Consider the following 19298-nt stretch of genomic DNA (forward strand, 5'->3'; position numbering starts at 1 on the left):
AGTTGGTAGCTACAGGCAGTCCATCCTGAATGTAGTTCACCAAGTGCATTCAGTTTTCATTTGAAATACACCCCACAAATTTGGAGCGTCAAATAAACAAAAAACAAAAAAACAGAAAACCTATTGGCATACACTTCTGATGCTTAATATTAGACTTGTGCATTCGTATTCGGGAGAAAGTGAAAACGAATGTTCCGTTTCTTGAAACAGAAAACCGAATGAACTACCATGGTGGCCAGTAGACATAGACGAATCTTCGTGTTCATCTTTGTTAATACCTCTTAGCTGGTCTCCTTGGTCCCGTCCCTACCCACCTTGTCTACGTAGCATCGCAGGGGTTAACTTGAATGAGAATCCGAAGGATCGCCCCTGGAGCTAAAAGTTCGTAAGAGCGACTCTCTTGGTTGATGCCAGAGGAGCTCCCTGGCTGCGACCAATAGAGGCGCTCGTATAATGCATGTGCCCTTTTGTGCCATGAAAGTTTTCTGCAATCACAGGAACTAAAGCTTTTAGAATAAAAAACAAACAAACAAAAAAACACTTTCATTCTTAATATTGCCATTCAGAACACTTTATTTAGGGAAGACACAGCTGTGGTATATTAGTTTTCTTGTGTCCTTATATATCCCCTAACGCTCTCTGCATTCTGTCCATTTTGTCGGCTTCTGCTTCGAGAGTCTGCAGTAGAGTAGCTTCCCAATGAACACAGATCAACTCCTTTGCATTGATGTAAATCTCATCTTGTCAGTTCTAAGGCTCACAGACCTCGGAGCCATGTTCATTTGTTGGGGCTCTTGAAGGTTTGCACATACAACAAAGACTCTTTAAGCCTGACATCAGGCCACCTACAAAACTGGATGTGAAAAGCGTCCTGCAGGGGTGCAAGAACTGATAAAAAATCAGCATGAAGAGCATCGATATGGTATAACCCACCAGGAGCAGTGCGACCAAAAAAGTGCTACCTATGAGCGAGTAAACATCTGTTTGATAGATGTACCATAGGAAAATCAGGACGGCGTTTTCAATATGTCTGAGCATATAATACATGGTGATGCGACACCAATTGTTTGATTTGGTAATCAGGTCGGGCTCACTGAGCTCGACCTGAATCGGACACCAGCAGAAAATGCTCGTCACAGAGTACAGGATGTTCAGTACAGCACGCTCAGTAGCAGTCCTACACTTGCTCAAACCATTCTTGTTTCCCGATGACTTATTCTTCCAAAAACTGATCCATGAGTAGAGCATAAAAGCCAACAGGTTTAAGGCCACCACACACAGGGTCCATGTTTTGAAAACGGAGCTGAAGAGGCCAAGCACGACGACTCTGCAGGAAATCTCAAGGAATCTCCAAAGCAATAAGCAGAGGTAGGCAGCTGGTCGAAAGGTGAAATCATAGTCCTCGTAATTAATTCGAATGGCCAGGATGTTGCACTGTAACGCTCCATACGTAACGGACAGCAGAGAGATACTCATAAGCATGCCTGAAGAAAATCAGAAAAGGAAAGGACAATTCCAATTAGTAAACATTAAGACAAACGGCACTTGATTGACGGTTTGATAAATGTATGTGTAAATTATATGCATTTATGAAGAAAAAATATAGTCCTTAATCCCTGGGGCATTTCTGCACTTACAATTTGTGTGTGACTAGATTTCTTTATGCAGCAAATAACGTATCCTAAATTACTAGTTAAAGCTACGAAGACATTTTTTTCAATATCCATTTTCAAGCACTCTTAATTGTTTGTCCTGTTCTCCAACAATTTACTCTCTACTGAAAATCTATCAAATGTCGTTTTTATCTTTCATTCTTGCATCAAAGTTCTTTTTTAATGACTGCAAAAATATGTATTCATTCCACATGCTATATTGACAAGGAAACGACAAAGAAATGTTGTCTCACCTCTGCATAGGCTTATATGCTGTTGCGAGATGGAAATATACAGCTGTAGTATCAGTTGAGGTGCTGACCCAAAGAAAGCTTGGATGAAGGAGGCCCAGCGGAAAGCAGAACTGTGTTTGGACAGCAGCATATCGACGCGACCAACCTCCCTTTCCACCTCAACCCAACCGCCATCTTCAGACAGCTGCTTCCTCTTAATGAGGGTGTCGTATGGATCCTCTGATTTTCCATTAATGAAGTAAAGGCGGAGAACTTGCACACACCTGCAAAGTACAGGAAAAAATAGGGTTCACTCATTATTAACACTGGACAGAACATTGCAGCCACATGGGGTGAGGTTCCGTTTAACACAATGCAAACTATTACTGCCCTGCATCATTAGATAAATGCTTTCACCCAAACCTGACCCAAAACATCGCGCCTTCTATTCATCTTTCCAGCCCCCTGTATATCTCCGGGTTCAAATATAATCTGGCCAAGAAGCACACATAAAACCATAAACTCAATAGTGACTGAGATTTTAGATTCAACTCAAACTCTATGTATTTAAATGATATCTCGGTATGTATCGCTTTTCTACAAAACACAATCATTCCCTTCAAAATATCCCCTGTTCCCACTCTTTGTACTATCAGAGCTACAAATATTAAATGGAACGCCTTTTACCCATCTAAAATGAGAACACGTTTGTTGTCCGGGTTTAGTGGGAGGGAGTCAGTGAAAATTCGATACATTTTTAAGGGGCCTGAAACCTATGAACTCTGACGGCACATGAAACCTCGTAACATTAAGTTGCAACGGATCACATTGTGATAACTTGTAAGCAGATGCCATATACAAAATCTGTGACAGTTGTATTTGATTGCTTTATTCATCTTTTGATTCCTAATTGCTCACAAGAGCAGACCATCTTTTCCTTCTGTAGAAATATGCTTTAATCTGTGTTATTGGTGATTTCATTCTAAATGGTCTTTGTGAAATATTTTGTCTATCCCTTATTGTAACAGCGCTATGGAATCTGCGGGCACTATATAAATAAATGGCATGGAATCATCAGCGGGTTTCATTTCTTTTACAATAGACAGTGTGCCATGTACCTAATGCACTGGCTCACCGATGTGGTATCTATCTAAATACAGGGCACCTTCCCTCCTCACTCACCTGAACAGAGGTCCCAGCTGCAGGAGATGAAACAGATGTTCCAGGGATCTGTCATCAAAGAATTCCATGTGGAAGCAGACAAAACAGATCTGTACCAGAAGGCAGGGCAGAAGACAGAATAGGAGGGTCAAGTACAACCAAATTCTGTGCACTGCAGTGCTGTATGTGCTGCTCAAGTACAGGCCTAAGATTGTCTCTGCTACATATAGAAATAGAGAAATCAAAATTGAGCGAGGGAATTTCATGGTCGCTCAGTTTGAGTGCGGACACTCAGAAACACTGCGTAGCGAACAGCTACTTTTGAGAAATAACAGCGTCAGGCAAGCAGAAGTGCACGAAACACTATCCAACCATCAACTGACCTAACCCAGCTGCTGCTGTCCCTATAGCCTACAGTGACATCACAATCACTTTGTGATGTCATAATGCTGATAATGTAACAGCTGGCTGTCAGCAGCATGTGTTATTTTAGCAGTTATTAAAATACTTATATGTTTTCAACAAAGTGTATGATTGTATTATCTTTTGCCATTTTTGAAATAAGGCAGTTTACTTCAATGGAACACGGAGGATTAACTGCATAGGGGAGAAGGTGCTTTTATTAAGAGCCGATGGAAGTGAACATAGTAGCCAACTGAAGCACTAGACTAAGGGCGTAACTAGAAACCACAGGGCCCTGGCGCAAAAATTGCCCGGGTCCTCCCAACAGCTGGTCTGTATTGGTGTGATATGGTCATGGCCTTTTTGTTGTGTTATTTTGCCTTGGTATAATGCAGGAGCAGATCACCATGATGTGTGGCCTCGCTTGTGGGGCACAAGCCTTTAGGCACATGTACCAGGCGCCGCCTGAACCTAGTGCACCGGTGACAAATTGGTGTTAATAGCCAAGGTGCTATGGGGACGAAGGGTCTTTAACTATGAAGCTTTGCTGCAGTGTGCTTGTGCCAAGAGCTGTTTGTTGATTGTTTAGTGACATGGCAATGTCTCTGGGTGTTACTTATGCTTAATGTGGGACGTTAGTTTGGTTAAACTCACAGTATAAAAGTTTCAAGTGTGCAGTCTTGTCTTGCAACAAACCTGTTAATTAATTTGAAATGGCTGATCATGGTTGAAACTAGATGTAAACTGAAACATAATCAGCAGCACAGAAACAATCCTAGTCCTGCATGGCATAGGTTTAACAACACATTTCCAGAGACCATTGTCTCAGAAAGTGCAAAATGATGCGCTTTTCTGCTTAAACTTATGAGCATACATGAGAACCCTACAGGTTTGTCCCAGAGTTTCCGGGTGAAGGACCACTACCTTGGGTCTCCAGTTGACCTTCTTCTTTCTCCACTCCCCCTATATCACACTTATCAGGAGCTAGCCCTACCCCTTACATGGCTTGCCTTGCCTTCAAACGCAGCTAGCTGCATACAAAGGTGCTTTTAAATTGTACTTGCTAGTTGTCCACTGATTCCTTGCTTTGTCCTATGTGCATATTGGTCATTTCAAAACACACCTCAACGCATGAATTCATATGGTTCTTAGCGTGTTCTTCCCTTTCTATATTTATTAGCCATAATGTTCTTACAACAGGTATGAAACCTTAATGATACTCAGCCTTAAAAGGGAAACTGCTGTTAAAAAAAATCCCAGTTGGCTCATTATATCTGATCATTACAGGTGCCTCTATCAAAAATCGTTTGTGAAACATTATTACTCAAAAGGTTCTTGAGCCAGTAGACCCTTGATAATTACCACGCTAACAGTGCAGGGTTTTCAGATAATGCAGAGAAGTGTTACTATACAAAAAGCATCAGTGAGTACTCGTTAACCTTGCATACTCACAATGAGTTTCAGGAGTTTTAATAACTAAAATAACTAATATATATATTTAAATATACAGTAGATTTGACTCCCAAAACCCTGGGCTCTGGGATTAAAAAAAAAACCCTGAGAGCTATGCTTCAATAATTACAGAAACAACTACTGTTGATGGAGAATGGAGAGAGGTCCCTATTTAGCTATTAACAGTATTTTGTATCATACTTTGTTACCTAGTTTGATGTCTGTCAAAGTAACAAGTAGCTGGCATATAGCCGCCTATCTGCTAACAATTACCAGTTTGCAGCTTGTAATTATATAAAACAGTTGGTAGCTACAGGCAGTCCATCCTGAATGTAGTTCACCAAGTGCATTCAGTTTTCATTTGAAATACACCCCACAAATTTGGAGCGTCAAATAAACAAAAAACAAAAAAACAGAAAACCTATTGGCATACACTTCTGATGCTTAATATTAGACTTGTGCATTCGTATTCGGGAGAAAGTGAAAACGAATGTTCCGTTTCTTGAAACAGAAAACCGAATGAACTACCATGGTGGCCAGTAGACATAGACGAATCTTCGTGTTCATCTTTGTTAATACCTCTTAGCTGGTCTCCTTGGTCCCGTCCCTACCCACCTTGTCTACGTAGCATCGCAGGGGTTAACTTGAATGAGAATCCGTAGGATCGCCCCTGGAGCTAAAAGTTTGTAAGGGCGACTCTCTTGGTTGATGCCAGAGGAGCTCCCTGGCTGCGACCAATAGAGGCGCTCGTATAATGCATGTGCCCTTTTGTGCCATGAAAGTTTTCTGCAATCACAGGAAATAAAGCTTTTAGAATAAAAAACAAACAAACAAAAAAACACTTTCATTCTTAATATTGCCATTCAGAACACTTTATTTAGGGAAGACACAGCTGTGGTATATTAGTTTTCTTGTGTCCTTATATATCCCCTAACGCTCTCTGCATTCTGTCCATTTTGTCGGCTTCTGCTTCGAGAGTCTGCAGTAGAGTAGCTTCCCAATGAACACAGATCAACTCCTTTGCATTGATGTAAATCTCATCTTGTCAGTTCTAAGGCTCACAGACCTCGGAGCCATGTTCATTTGTTGGGGCTCTTGAAGGTTTGCACATACAACAAAGACTCTTTAAGCCTGACATCAGGCCACCTACAAAACTGGATGTGAAAAGCGTCCTGCAGGGGTGCAAGAACTGATAAAAAATCAGCATGAAGAGCATCGATATGGTATAACCCACCAGGAGCAGTGCGACCAAAAAAGTGCTACCTATGAGCGAGTAAACATCTGTTTGATAGATGTACCATAGGAAAATCAGGACGGCGTTTTCAATATGTCTGAGCATATAATACATGGTGATGCGACACCAATTGTTTGATTTGGTAATCAGGTCGGGCTCACTGAGCTCGACCTGAATCGGACACCAGCAGAAAATGCTCGTCACAGAGTACAGGATGTTCAGTACAGCACGCTCAGTAGCAGTCCTACACTTGCTCAAACCATTCTTGTTTCCCGATGACTTATTCTTCCAAAAACTGATCCATGAGTAGAGCATAAAAGCCAACAGGTTTAAGGCCACCACACACAGGGTCCATGTTTTGAAAACGGAGCTGAAGAGGCCAAGCACGACGACTCTGCAGGAAATCTCAAGGAATCTCCAAAGCAATAAGCAGAGGTAGGCAGCTGGTCGAAAGGTGAAATCATAGTCCTCGTAATTAATTCGAATGGCCAGGATGTTGCACTGTAACGCTCCATACGTAACGGACAGCAGAGAGATACTCATAAGCATGCCTGAAGAAAATCAGAAAAGGAAAGGACAATTCCAATTAGTAAACATTAAGACAAACGGCACTTGATTGACGGTTTGATAAATGTATGTGTAAATTATATGCATTTATGAAGAAAAAATATAGTCCTTAATCCCTGGGGCATTTCTGCACTTACAATTTGTGTGTGACTAGATTTCTTTATGCAGCAAATAACGTATCCTAAATTACTAGTTAAAGCTACGAAGACATTTTTTTCAATATCCATTTTCAAGCACTCTTAATTGTTTGTCCTGTTCTCCAACAATTTACTCTCTACTGAAAATCTATCAAATGTCGTTTTTATCTTTCATTCTTGCATCAAAGTTCTTTTTTAATGACTGCAAAAATATGTATTCATTCCACATGCTATATTGACAAGGAAACGACAAAGAAATGTTGTCTTACCTCTGCATAGGCTTATATGCTGTTGCGAGATGGAAATATACAGCTGTAGTATCAGTTGAGGTGCTGACCCAAAGAAAGCTTGGATGAAGGAGGCCCAGCGGAAAGCAGAACTGTGTTTGGACAGCAGCATATCGACGCGACCAACCTCCCTTTCCACCTCAACCCAACCGCCATCTTCAGACAGCTGCTTCCTCTTAATGAGGGTGTCGTATGGATCCTCTGATTTTCCATTAATGAAGTAAAGGCGGAGAACTTGCACACACCTGCAAAGTACAGGAAAAAATAGGGTTCACTCATTATTAACACTGGACAGAACATTGCAGCCACATGGGGTGAGGTTCCGTTTAACACAATGAAAACTATTACTGCCCTGCATCATTAGATAAATGCTTTCACCCAAACCTGACCCAAAACATCGCGCCTTCTATTCATCTTTCCAGCCCCCTGTATATCTCCGGGTTCAAATATAATCTGGCCAAGAAGCACACATAAAACCATAAACTCAATAGTGACTGAGATTTTAGATTCAACTCAAACTCTATGTATTTAAATGATATCTCGGTATGTATCGCTTTTCTACAAAACACAATCATTCCCTTCAAAATATCCCCTGTTCCCACTCTTTGTACTATCAGAGCTACAAATATTAAATGGAACGCCTTTTACCCATCTAAAATGAGAACACGTTTGTTGTCCGGGTTTAGTGGGAGGGAGTCAGTGAAAATTCGATACATTTTTAAGGGGCCTGAAACCTATGAACTCTGACGGCGCATGAAACCACCTAACATTAAGTTGCAACGGATCACATTGTGATAACTTGTAAGCCTATGCCATATACAAAATCTGTGACAGTTGTATTTGATGGCTTTATTCATCTTTTGATTCCTAATTGCTCACAAGAGCAGACCATCTTTTCCTTCTGTAGAAATATGCTTTAATCTGTGTTATTGGTGATTTCATTCTAAATGGTCTTTGTGAAATATTTTGTCTATCCCTTATTGTAACAGCGCTATGGAATCTGCGGGCACTATATAAATAAATGGCATGGAATCATCAGCGGGTTTCATTTCTTTTACAATAGACAGTGTGCCATGTACCTAATGCACTGGCTCACCGATGTGGTATCTATCTAAATACAGGGCACCTTCCCTCCTCACTCACCTGAACAGAGGTCCCAGCTGCAGGAGATGAAACAGATGTTCCAGGGATCTGTCATCAAAGAATTCCATGTGGAAGCAGACAAAACAGATCTGTACCAGAAGGCAGGGCAGAAGACAGAATAGGAGGGTCAAGTACAACCAAATTCTGTGCACTGCAGTGCTGTATGTGCTGCTCAAGTACAGGCCTAAGATTGTCTCTGCTACATATAGAAATAGAGAAATCAAAATTGAGCGAGGGAATTTCATGGTCGCTCAGTTTGAGTGCGGACACTCAGAAACACTGCGTAGCGAACAGCTACTTTTGAGAAATAACAGCGTCAGGCAAGCAGAAGTGCACGAAACACTATCCAACCATCAACTGACCTAACCCAGCTGCTGCTGTCCCTATAGCCTACAGTGACATCACAATCACTTTGTGATGTCATAATGCTGATAATGTAACAGCTGGCTGTCAGCAGCATGTGTTATTTTAGCAGTTATTAAAATACTTATATGTTTTCAACAAAGTGTATGATTGTATTATCTTTTGCCATTTTTGAAATAAGGCAGTTTACTTCAATGGAACACGGAGGATTAACTGCATAGGGGAGAAGGTGCTTTTATTAAGAGCCGATGGAAGTGAACATAGTAGCCAACTGAAGCACTAGACTAAGGGCGTAACTAGAAACCACAGGGCCCTGGCGCAAAAATTGCCCGGGTCCTCCCAACAGCTGGTATGTATTGGTGTGATATGGTCATGGCCTTTTTGTTGTGTTATTTTGCCTTGGTATAATGCAGGAGCAGATCACCATGATGTGTGGCCTCGCTTGTGGGGCACAAGCCTTTAGGCACATGTACCAGGCGCCGCCTGAACCTAGTGCACCGGTGACAAATTGGTGTTAATAGCCAAGGTGCTATGGGGACGAAGGGTCTTTAACTATGAAGCTTTGCTGCAGTGTGCTTGTGCCAAGAGCTGTTTGTTGATTGTTTAGTGACATGGCAATGTCTCTGGGTGTTACTTATGCTTAATGTGGGACGTTAGTTTGGTTAAACTCACAGTATAAAAGTTTCAAGTGTGCAGTCTTGTCTTGCAACAAACCTGTTAATTAATTTGAAATGGCTGATCATGGTTGAAACTAGATGTAAACTGAAACATAATCAGCAGCACAGAAACAATCCTAGTCCTGCATGGCATAGGTTTAACAACACATTTCCAGAGACCATTGTCTCAGAAAGTGCAAAATGATGCACTTTTCTGCTTAAACTTATGAGCATACATGAGAACCCTACAGGTTTGTCCCAGAGTTTCCGGGTGAAGGACCACTACTTGGGTCTCCAGTTGACCTTCTTCTTTCTCCACTCCCCCTATATCACACTTATCAGGAGCTAGCCCTACCCCTTACATGGCTTGCCTTGCCTTCAAACGCAGCTAGCTGCATACAAAGGTGCTTTTAAATTGTACTTGCTAGTTGTCCACTGATTCCTTGCTTTGTCCTATGTGCATATTGGTCATTTCAAAACACACCTCAACGCATGAATTCATATGGTTCTTAGCGTGTTCTTCCCTTTCTATATTTATTAGCCATAATGTTCTTACAACAGGTATGAAACCTTAATGATACTCAGCCTTAAAAGGGAAACTGCTGTTAAAAAAAATCCCAGTTGGCTCATTATATCTGATCATTACAGGTGCCTCTATCAAAAATCGTTTGTGAAACATTATTACTCAAAAGGTTCTTGAGCCAGTAGACCCTTGATAATTACCACGCTAACAGTGCAGGGTTTTCAGATAATGCAGAGAAGTGTTACTATACAAAAAGCATCAGTGAGTACTCGTTAACCTTGCATACTCACAATGAGTTTCAGGAGTTTTAATAACTAAAATAACTAATATATATATTTAAATATACAGTAGATTTGACTCCCAAAACCCTGGGCTCTGGGATTAAAAAAAAAACCCTGAGAGCTATGCTTCAATAATTACAGAAACAACTACTGTTGATGGAGAATGGAGAGAGGTCCCTATTTAGCTATTAACAGTATTTTGTATCATACTTTGTTACCTAGTTTGATGTCTGTCAAAGTAACAAGTAGCTGGCATATAGCCGCCTATCTGCTAACAATTACCAGTTTGCAGCTTGTAATTATATAAAACAGTTGGTAGCTACAGGCAGTCCATCCTGAATGTAGTTCACCAAGTGCATTCAGTTTTCATTTGAAATACACCCCACAAATTTGGAGCGTCAAATAAACAAAAAACAAAAAAACAGAAAACCTATTGGCATACACTTCTGATGCTTAATATTAGACTTGTGCATTCGTATTCGGGAGAAAGTGAAAACGAATGTTCCGTTTCTTGAAACAGAAAACCGAATGAACTACCATGGTGGCCAGTAGACATAGACGAATCTTCGTGTTCATCTTTGTTAATACCTCTTAGCTGGTCTCCTTGGTCCCGTCCCTACCCACCTTGTCTACGTAGCATCGCAGGGGTTAACTTGAATGAGAATCCGAAGGATCGCCCCTGGAGCTAAAAGTTCGTAAGAGAGACTCTCTTGGTTGATGCCAGAGGAGCTCCCTGGCTGCGACCAATAGAGGCGCTCGTATAATGCATGTGCCCTTTTGTGCCATGAAAGTTTTCTGCAATCACAGGAAATAAAGCTTTTAGAATAAAAAACAAACAAACAAAAAAACACTTTCATTCTTAATATTGCCATTCAGAACACTTTATTTAGGGAAGACACAGCTGTGGTATATTAGTTTTCTTGTGTCCTTATATATCCCCTAACGCTCTCTGCATTCTGTCCATTTTGTCGGCTTCTGCTTCGAGAGTCTGCAGTAGAGTAGCTTCCCAATGAACACAGATCAACTCCTTTGCATTGATGTAAATCTCATCTTGTCAGTTCTAAGGCTCACAGACCTCGGAGCCATGTTCATTTGTTGGGGCTCTTGAAGGTTTGCACATACAACAAAGACTCTTTAAGCCTGACATCAGGCCACCTACAAAACTGGATGTGAAAAGCGTCCTGCAGGGGTGCAAGAACTGATAAAAAATCAGCATGAAGAGCATCGATATGGTATAACCCACCAGGAGCAGTGCGACCAAAAAAGTGCTACCTATGAGCGAGTAAACATCTGTTTGATAGATGTACCATAGGAAAATCAGGACGGCGTTTTCAATATGTCTGAGCATATAATACATGGTGATGCGACACCAATTGTTTGATTTGGTAATCAGGTCGGGCTCACTGAGCTCGACCTGAATCGGACACCAGCAGAAAATGCTCGTCACAGAGTACAGGATGTTCAGTACAGCACGCTCAGTAGCAGTCCTACACTTGCTCAAACCATTCTTGTTTCCCGATGACTTATTCTTCCAAAAACTGATCCATGAGTAGAGCATAAAAGCCAACAGGTTTAAGGCCACCACACACAGGGTCCATGTTTTGAAAACGGAGCTGAAGAGGCCAAGCACGACGACTCTGCAGGAAATCTCAAGGAATCTCCAAAGCAATAAGCAGAGGTAGGCAGCTGGTCGAAAGGTGAAATCATAGTCCTCGTAATTAATTCGAATGGCCAGGATGTTGCACTGTAACGCTCCATACGTAACGGACAGCAGAGAGATACTCATAAGCATGCCTGAAGAAAATCAGAAAAGGAAAGGACAATTCCAATTAGTAAACATTAAGACAAACGGCACTTGATTGACGGTTTGATAAATGTATGTGTAAATTATATGCATTTATGAAGAAAAAATATAGTCCTTAATCCCTGGGGCATTTCTGCACTTACAATTTGTGTGTGACTAGATTTCTTTATGCAGCAAATAACGTATCCTAAATTACTAGTTAAAGCTACGAAGACATTTTTTTCAATATCCATTTTCAAGCACTCTTAATTGTTTGTCCTGTTCTCCAACAATTTACTCTCTACTGAAAATCTATCAAATGTCGTTTTTATCTTTCATTCTTGCATCAAAGTTCTTTTTTAATGACTGCAAAAATATGTATTCATTCCACATGCTATATTGACAAGGAAACGACAAAGAAATGTTGTCTCACCTCTGCATAGGCTTATATGCTGTTGCGAGATGGAAATATACAGCTGTAGTATCAGTTGAGGTGCTGACCCAAAGAAAGCTTGGATGAAGGAGGCCCAGCGGAAAGCAGAACTGTGTTTGGACAGCAGCATATCGACGCGACCAACCTCCCTTTCCACCTCAACCCAACCGCCATCTTCAGACAGCTGCTTCCTCTTAATGAGGGTGTCGTATGGATCCTCTGATTTTCCATTAATGAAGTAAAGGCGGAGAACTTGCACACACCTGCAAAGTACAGGAAAAAATAGGGTTCACTCATTATTAACACTGGACAGAACATTGCAGCCACATGGGGTGAGGTTCCGTTTAACACAATGCAAACTATTACTGCCCTGCATCATTAGATAAATGCTTTCACCCAAACCTGACCCAAAACATCGCGCCTTCTATTCATCTTTCCAGCCCCCTGTATATCTCCGGGTTCAAATATAATCTGGCCAAGAAGCACACATAAAACCATAAACTCAATAGTGACTGAGATTTTAGATTCAACTCAAACTCTATGTATTTAAATGATATCTCGGTATGTATCGCTTTTCTACAAAACACAATCATTCCCTTCAAAATATCCCCTGTTCCCACTCTTTGTACTATCAGAGCTACAAATATTAAATGGAACGCCTTTTACCCATCTAAAATGAGAACACGTTTGTTGTCCGGGTTTAGTGGGAGGGAGTCAGTGAAAATTCGATACATTTTTAAGGGGCCTGAAACCTATGAACTCTGACGGCACATGAAACCTCGTAACATTAAGTTGCAACGGATCACATTGTGATAACTTGTAAGCAGATGCCATATACAAAATCTGTGACAGTTGTATTTGATGGCTTTATTCATCTTTTGATTCCTAATTGCTCACAAGAGCAGACCATCTTTTCCTTCTGTAGAAATATGCTTTAATCTGTGTTATTGGTGATTTCATTCTAAATGGTCTTTGTGAAATATTTTGTCTATCCCTTATTGTAACAGCGCTATGGAATCTGCGGGCACTATATAAATAAATGGCATGGAATCATCAGCGGGTTTCATTTCTTTTACAATAGACAGTGTGCCATGTACCTAATGCACTGGCTCACCGATGTGGTATCTATCTAAATACAGGGCACCTTCCCTCCTCACTCACCTGAACAGAGGTCCCAGCTGCAGGAGATGAAACAGATGTTCCAGGGATCTGTCATCAAAGAATTCCATGTGGAAGCAGACAAAACAGATCTGTACCAGAAGGCAGGGCAGAAGACAGAATAGGAGGGTCAAGTACAACCAAATTCTGTGCACTGCAGTGCTGTATGTGCTGCTCAAGTACAGGCCTAAGATTGTCTCTGCTACATATAGAAATAGAGAAATCAAAATTGAGCGAGGGAATTTCATGGTCGCTCAGTTTGAGTGCGGACACTCAGAAACACTGCGTAGCGAACAGCTACTTTTGAGAAATAACAGCGTCAGGCAAGCAGAAGTGCACGAAACACTATCCAACCATCAACTGACCTAACCCAGCTGCTGCTGTCCCTATAGCCTACAGTGACATCACAATCACTTTGTGATGTCATAATGCTGATAATGTAACAGCTGGCTGTCAGCAGCATGTGTTATTTTAGCAGTTATTAAAATACTTATATGTTTTCAACAAAGTGTATGATTGTATTATCTTTTGCCATTTTTGAAATAAGGCAGTTTACTTCAATGGAACACGGAGGATTAACTGCATAGGGGAGAAGGTGCTTTTATTAAGAGCCGATGGAAGTGAACATAGTAGCCAACTGAAGCACTAGACTAAGGGCGTAACTAGAAACCACAGGGCCCTGGCGCAAAAATTGCCCGGGTCCTCCCAACAGCTGGTCTGTATTGGTGTGATATGGTCATGGCCTTTTTGTTGTGTTATTTTGCCTTGGTATAATGCAGGAGCAGATCACCATGATGTGTGGCCTCGCTTGTGGGGCACAAGCCTTTAGGCACATGTACCAGGCGCCGCCTGAACCTAGTGCACCGGTGACAAATTGGTGTTAATAGCCAAGGTGCTATGGGGACGAAGGGTCTTTAACTATGAAGCTTTGCTGCAGTGTGCTTGTGCCAAGAGCTGTTTGTTGATTGTTTAGTGACATGGCAATGTCTCTGGGTGTTACTTATGCTTAATGTGGGACGTTAGTTTGGTTAAACTCACAGTATAAAAGTTTCAAGTGTGCAGTCTTGTCTTGCAACAAACCTGTTAATTAATTTGAAATGGCTGATCATGGTTGAAACTAGATGTAAACTGAAACATAATCAGCAGCACAGAAACAATCCTAGTCCTGCATGGCATAGGTTTAACAACACATTTCCAGAGACCATTGTCTCAGAAAGTGCAAAATGATGCGCTTTTCTGCTTAAACTTATGAGCATACATGAGAACCCTACAGGTTTGTCCCAGAGTTTCCGGGTGAAGGACCACTACCTTGGGTCTCCAGTTGACCTTCTTCTTTCTCCACTCCCCCTATATCACACTTATCAGGAGCTAGCCCTACCCCTTACATGGCTTGCCTTGCCTTCAAACGCAGCTAGCTGCATACAAAGGTGCTTTTAAATTGTACTTGCTAGTTGTCCACTGATTCCTTGCTTTGTCCTATGTGCATATTGGTCATTTCAAAACACACCTCAACGCATGAATTCATATGGTTCTTAGCGTGTTCTTCCCTTTCTATATTTATTAGCCATAATGTTCTTACAACAGGTATGAAACCTTAATGATACTCAGCCTTAAAAGGGAAACTGCTGTTAAAAAAAATCCCAGTTGGCTCATTATATCTGATCATTACAGGTGCCTCTATCAAAAATCGTTTGTGAAACATTATTACTCAAAAGGTTCTTGAGCCAGTAGACCCTTGATAATTACCACGCTAACAGTGCAGGGTTTTCAGATAATGCAGAGAAGTGTTACTATACAAAAAGCATCAGTGAGTACTCGTTAACCTTGCATACTCACAATGAGTTTCAGGAGTTTTAATAACTAAAATAACTAATATATATATTTAAATATACAGTAGATTTGACTCCCAAAACCCTGGGCTCTGGGATTAAAAAAAAAACCCTGAGAGCTATGCTTCAATAATTACAGAAACAACTACTGTTGATGGAGAATGGAGAGAGGTCCCTATTTAGCTATTAACAGTATTTTGTATCATACTTTGTTACCTAGTTTGATGTCTGTCAAAGTAACAAGTAGCTGGCATATAGCCGCCTATCTGCTAACAATTACCAGTTTGCAGCTTGTAATTATATAAAACAGTTGGTAGCTACAGGCAGTCCATCCTGAATGTAGTTCACCAAGTGCATTCAGTTTTCATTTGAAATACACCCCACAAATTTGGAGCGTCAAATAAACAAAAAACAAAAAAACAGAAAACCTATTGGCATACACTTCTGATGCTTAATATTAGACTTGTGCATTCGTATTCGGGAGAAAGTGAAAACGAATGTTCCGTTTCTTGAAACAGAAAACCGAATGAACTACCATGGTGGCCAGTAGACATAGACGAATCTTCGTGTTCATCTTTGTTAATACCTCTTAGCTGGTCTCCTTGGTCCCGTCCCTACCCACCTTGTCTACGTAGCATCGCAGGGGTTAACTTGAATGAGAATCCGTAGGATCGCCCCTGGAGCTAAAAGTTTGTAAGGGCGACTCTCTTGGTTGATGCCAGAGGAGCTCCCTGGCTGCGACCAATAGAGGCGCTCGTATAATGCATGTGCCCTTTTGTGCCATGAAAGTTTTCTGCAATCACAGGAAATAAAGCTTTTAGAATAAAAAACAAACAAACAAAAAAACACTTTCATTCTTAATATTGCCATTCAGAACACTTTATTTAGGGAAGACACAGCTGTGGTATATTAGTTTTCTTGTGTCCTTATATATCCCCTAACGCTCTCTGCATTCTGTCCATTTTGTCGGCTTCTGCTTCGAGAGTCTGCAGTAGAGTAGCTTCCCAATGAACACAGATCAACTCCTTTGCATTGATGTAAATCTCATCTTGTCAGTTCTAAGGCTCACAGACCTCGGAGCCATGTTCATTTGTTGGGGCTCTTGAAGGTTTGCACATACAACAAAGACTCTTTAAGCCTGACATCAGGCCACCTACAAAACTGGATGTGAAAAGCGTCCTGCAGGGGTGCAAGAACTGATAAAAAATCAGCATGAAGAGCATCGATATGGTATAACCCACCAGGAGCAGTGCGACCAAAAAAGTGCTACCTATGAGCGAGTAAACATCTGTTTGATAGATGTACCATAGGAAAATCAGGACGGCGTTTTCAATATGTCTGAGCATATAATACATGGTGATGCGACACCAATTGTTTGATTTGGTAATCAGGTCGGGCTCACTGAGCTCGACCTGAATCGGACACCAGCAGAAAATGCTCGTCACAGAGTACAGGATGTTCAGTACAGCACGCTCAGTAGCAGTCCTACACTTGCTCAAACCATTCTTGTTTCCCGATGACTTATTCTTCCAAAAACTGATCCATGAGTAGAGCATAAAAGCCAACAGGTTTAAGGCCACCACACACAGGGTCCATGTTTTGAAAACGGAGCTGAAGAGGCCAAGCACGACGACTCTGCAGGAAATCTCAAGGAATCTCCAAAGCAATAAGCAGAGGTAGGCAGCTGGTCGAAAGGTGAAATCATAGTCCTCGTAATTAATTCGAATGGCCAGGATGTTGCACTGTAACGCTCCATACGTAACGGACAGCAGAGAGATACTCATAAGCATGCCTGAAGAAAATCAGAAAAGGAAAGGACAATTCCAATTAGTAAACATTAAGACAAACGGCACTTGATTGACGGTTTGATAAATGTATGTGTAAATTATATGCATTTATGAAGAAAAAATATAGTCCTTAATCCCTGGGGCATTTCTGCACTTACAATTTGTGTGTGACTAGATTTCTTTATGCAGCAAATAACGTATCCTAAATTACTAGTTAAAGCTACGAAGACATTTTTTTCAATATCCATTTTCAAGCACTCTTAATTGTTTGTCCTGTTCTCCAACAATTTACTCTCTACTGAAAATCTATCAAATGTCGTTTTTATCTTTCATTCTTGCATCAAAGTTCTTTTTTAATGACTGCAAAAATATGTATTCATTCCACATGCTATATTGACAAGGAAACGACAAAGAAATGTTGTCTTACCTCTGCATAGGCTTATATGCTGTTGCGAGATGGAAATATACAGCTGTAGTATCAGTTGAGGTGCTGACCCAAAGAAAGCTTGGATGAAGGAGGCCCAGCGGAAAGCAGAACTGTGTTTGGACAGCAGCATATCGACGCGACCAACCTCCCTTTCCACCTCAACCCAACCGCCATCTTCAGACAGCTGCTTCCTCTTAATGAGGGTGTCGTATGGATCCTCTGATTTTCCATTAATGAAGTAAAGGCGGAGAACTTGCACACACCTGCAAAGTACAGGAAAAAATAGGGTTCACTCATTATTAACACTGGACAGAACATTGCAGCCACATGGGGTGAGGTTCCGTTTAACACAATGAAAACTATTACTGCCCTGCATCATTAGATAAATGCTTTCACCCAAACCTGACCCAAAACATCGCGCCTTCTATTCATCTTTCCAGCCCCCTGTATATCTCCGGGTTCAAATATAATCTGGCCAAGAAGCACACATAAAACCATAAACTCAATAGTGACTGAGATTTTAGATTCAACTCAAACTCTATGTATTTAAATGATATCTCGGTATGTATCGCTTTTCTACAAAACACAATCATTCCCTTCAAAATATCCCCTGTTCCCACTCTTTGTACTATCAGAGCTACAAATATTAAATGGAACGCCTTTTACCCATCTAAAATGAGAACACGTTTGTTGTCCGGGTTTAGTGGGAGGGAGTCAGTGAAAATTCGATACATTTTTAAGGGGCCTGAAACCTATGAACTCTGACGGCGCATGAAACCACCTAACATTAAGTTGCAACGGATCACATTGTGATAACTTGTAAGCCTATGCCATATACAAAATCTGTGACAGTTGTATTTGATGGCTTTATTCATCTTTTGATTCCTAATTGCTCACAAGAGCAGACCATCTTTTCCTTCTGTAGAAATATGCTTTAATCTGTGTTATTGGTGATTTCATTCTAAATGGTCTTTGTGAAATATTTTGTCTATCCCTTATTGTAACAGCGCTATGGAATCTGCGGGCACTATATAAATAAATGGCATGGAATCATCAGCGGGTTTCATTTCTTTTACAATAGACAGTGTGCCATGTACCTAATGCACTGGCTCACCGATGTGGTATCTATCTAAATACAGGGCACCTTCCCTCCTCACTCACCTGAACAGAGGTCCCAGCTGCAGGAGATGAAACAGATGTTCCAGGGATCTGTCATCAAAGAATTCCATGTGGAAGCAGACAAAACAGATCTGTACCAGAAGGCAGGGCAGAAGACAGAATAGGAGGGTCAAGTACAACCAAATTCTGTGCACTGCAGTGCTGTATGTGCTGCTCAAGTACAGGCCTAAGATTGTCTCTGCTACATATAGAAATAGAGAAATCAAAATTGAGCGAGGGAATTTCATGGTCGCTCAGTTTGAGTGCGGACACTCAGAAACACTGCGTAGCGAACAGCTACTTTTGAGAAATAACAGCGTCAGGCAAGCAGAAGTGCACGAAACACTATCCAACCATCAACTGACCTAACCCAGCTGCTGCTGTCCCTATAGCCTACAGTGACATCACAATCACTTTGTGATGTCATAATGCTGATAATGTAACAGCTGGCTGTCAGCAGCATGTGTTATTTTAGCAGTTATTAAAATACTTATATGTTTTCAACAAAGTGTATGATTGTATTATCTTTTGCCATTTTTGAAATAAGGCAGTTTACTTCAATGGAACACGGAGGATTAACTGCATAGGGGAGAAGGTGCTTTTATTAAGAGCCGATGGAAGTGAACATAGTA

General features: G+C 41.1%; 4 protein-coding genes across 4 annotated transcripts; all 4 read right to left on the reverse strand.

Annotated features, from left to right (window-relative positions):
- Positions 1–581: 581 nt before the first annotated feature.
- On the reverse strand, positions 582–3312 carry LOC128473084 (endoplasmic reticulum membrane adapter protein XK-like). Its single transcript, XM_053455131.1, has 3 exons — positions 3068–3312; positions 1907–2169; positions 582–1484 (listed from the first exon to the last, which is right to left on the reverse strand). The coding sequence occupies exons 1-3, from the start codon at positions 3310–3312 to the stop codon at positions 751–753; spliced, it is 1242 nt and encodes a 413-aa protein (XP_053311106.1). The 3' UTR covers positions 582–750.
- A 2470-nt stretch (positions 3313–5782) lies between these two features.
- LOC128473085 (endoplasmic reticulum membrane adapter protein XK-like) lies at positions 5783–8513 on the reverse strand. Its single transcript, XM_053455132.1, has 3 exons — positions 8269–8513; positions 7108–7370; positions 5783–6685 (listed from the first exon to the last, which is right to left on the reverse strand). Exons 1-3 carry the CDS (start codon positions 8511–8513, stop codon positions 5952–5954), a joined length of 1242 nt encoding a protein of 413 aa, XP_053311107.1. The 3' UTR covers positions 5783–5951.
- Positions 8514–10982: 2469 nt separating this feature from the next.
- On the reverse strand, positions 10983–13713 carry LOC128473086 (endoplasmic reticulum membrane adapter protein XK-like). Its single transcript, XM_053455134.1, has 3 exons — positions 13469–13713; positions 12308–12570; positions 10983–11885 (listed from the first exon to the last, which is right to left on the reverse strand). Exons 1-3 carry the CDS (start codon positions 13711–13713, stop codon positions 11152–11154), a joined length of 1242 nt encoding a protein of 413 aa, XP_053311109.1. The 3' UTR covers positions 10983–11151.
- A 2470-nt stretch (positions 13714–16183) lies between these two features.
- On the reverse strand, positions 16184–18914 carry LOC128473087 (endoplasmic reticulum membrane adapter protein XK-like). Its single transcript, XM_053455135.1, has 3 exons — positions 18670–18914; positions 17509–17771; positions 16184–17086 (listed from the first exon to the last, which is right to left on the reverse strand). The coding sequence occupies exons 1-3, from the start codon at positions 18912–18914 to the stop codon at positions 16353–16355; spliced, it is 1242 nt and encodes a 413-aa protein (XP_053311110.1). The 3' UTR covers positions 16184–16352.
- Between the last annotated feature and the right edge of the window lie 384 nt (positions 18915–19298).

Source organism: Spea bombifrons, chromosome 2 (assembly GCF_027358695.1).
Source record: "Spea bombifrons isolate aSpeBom1 chromosome 2, aSpeBom1.2.pri, whole genome shotgun sequence".
NCBI classification, from domain to species: domain Eukaryota; kingdom Metazoa; phylum Chordata; class Amphibia; order Anura; family Pelobatidae; genus Spea; species Spea bombifrons.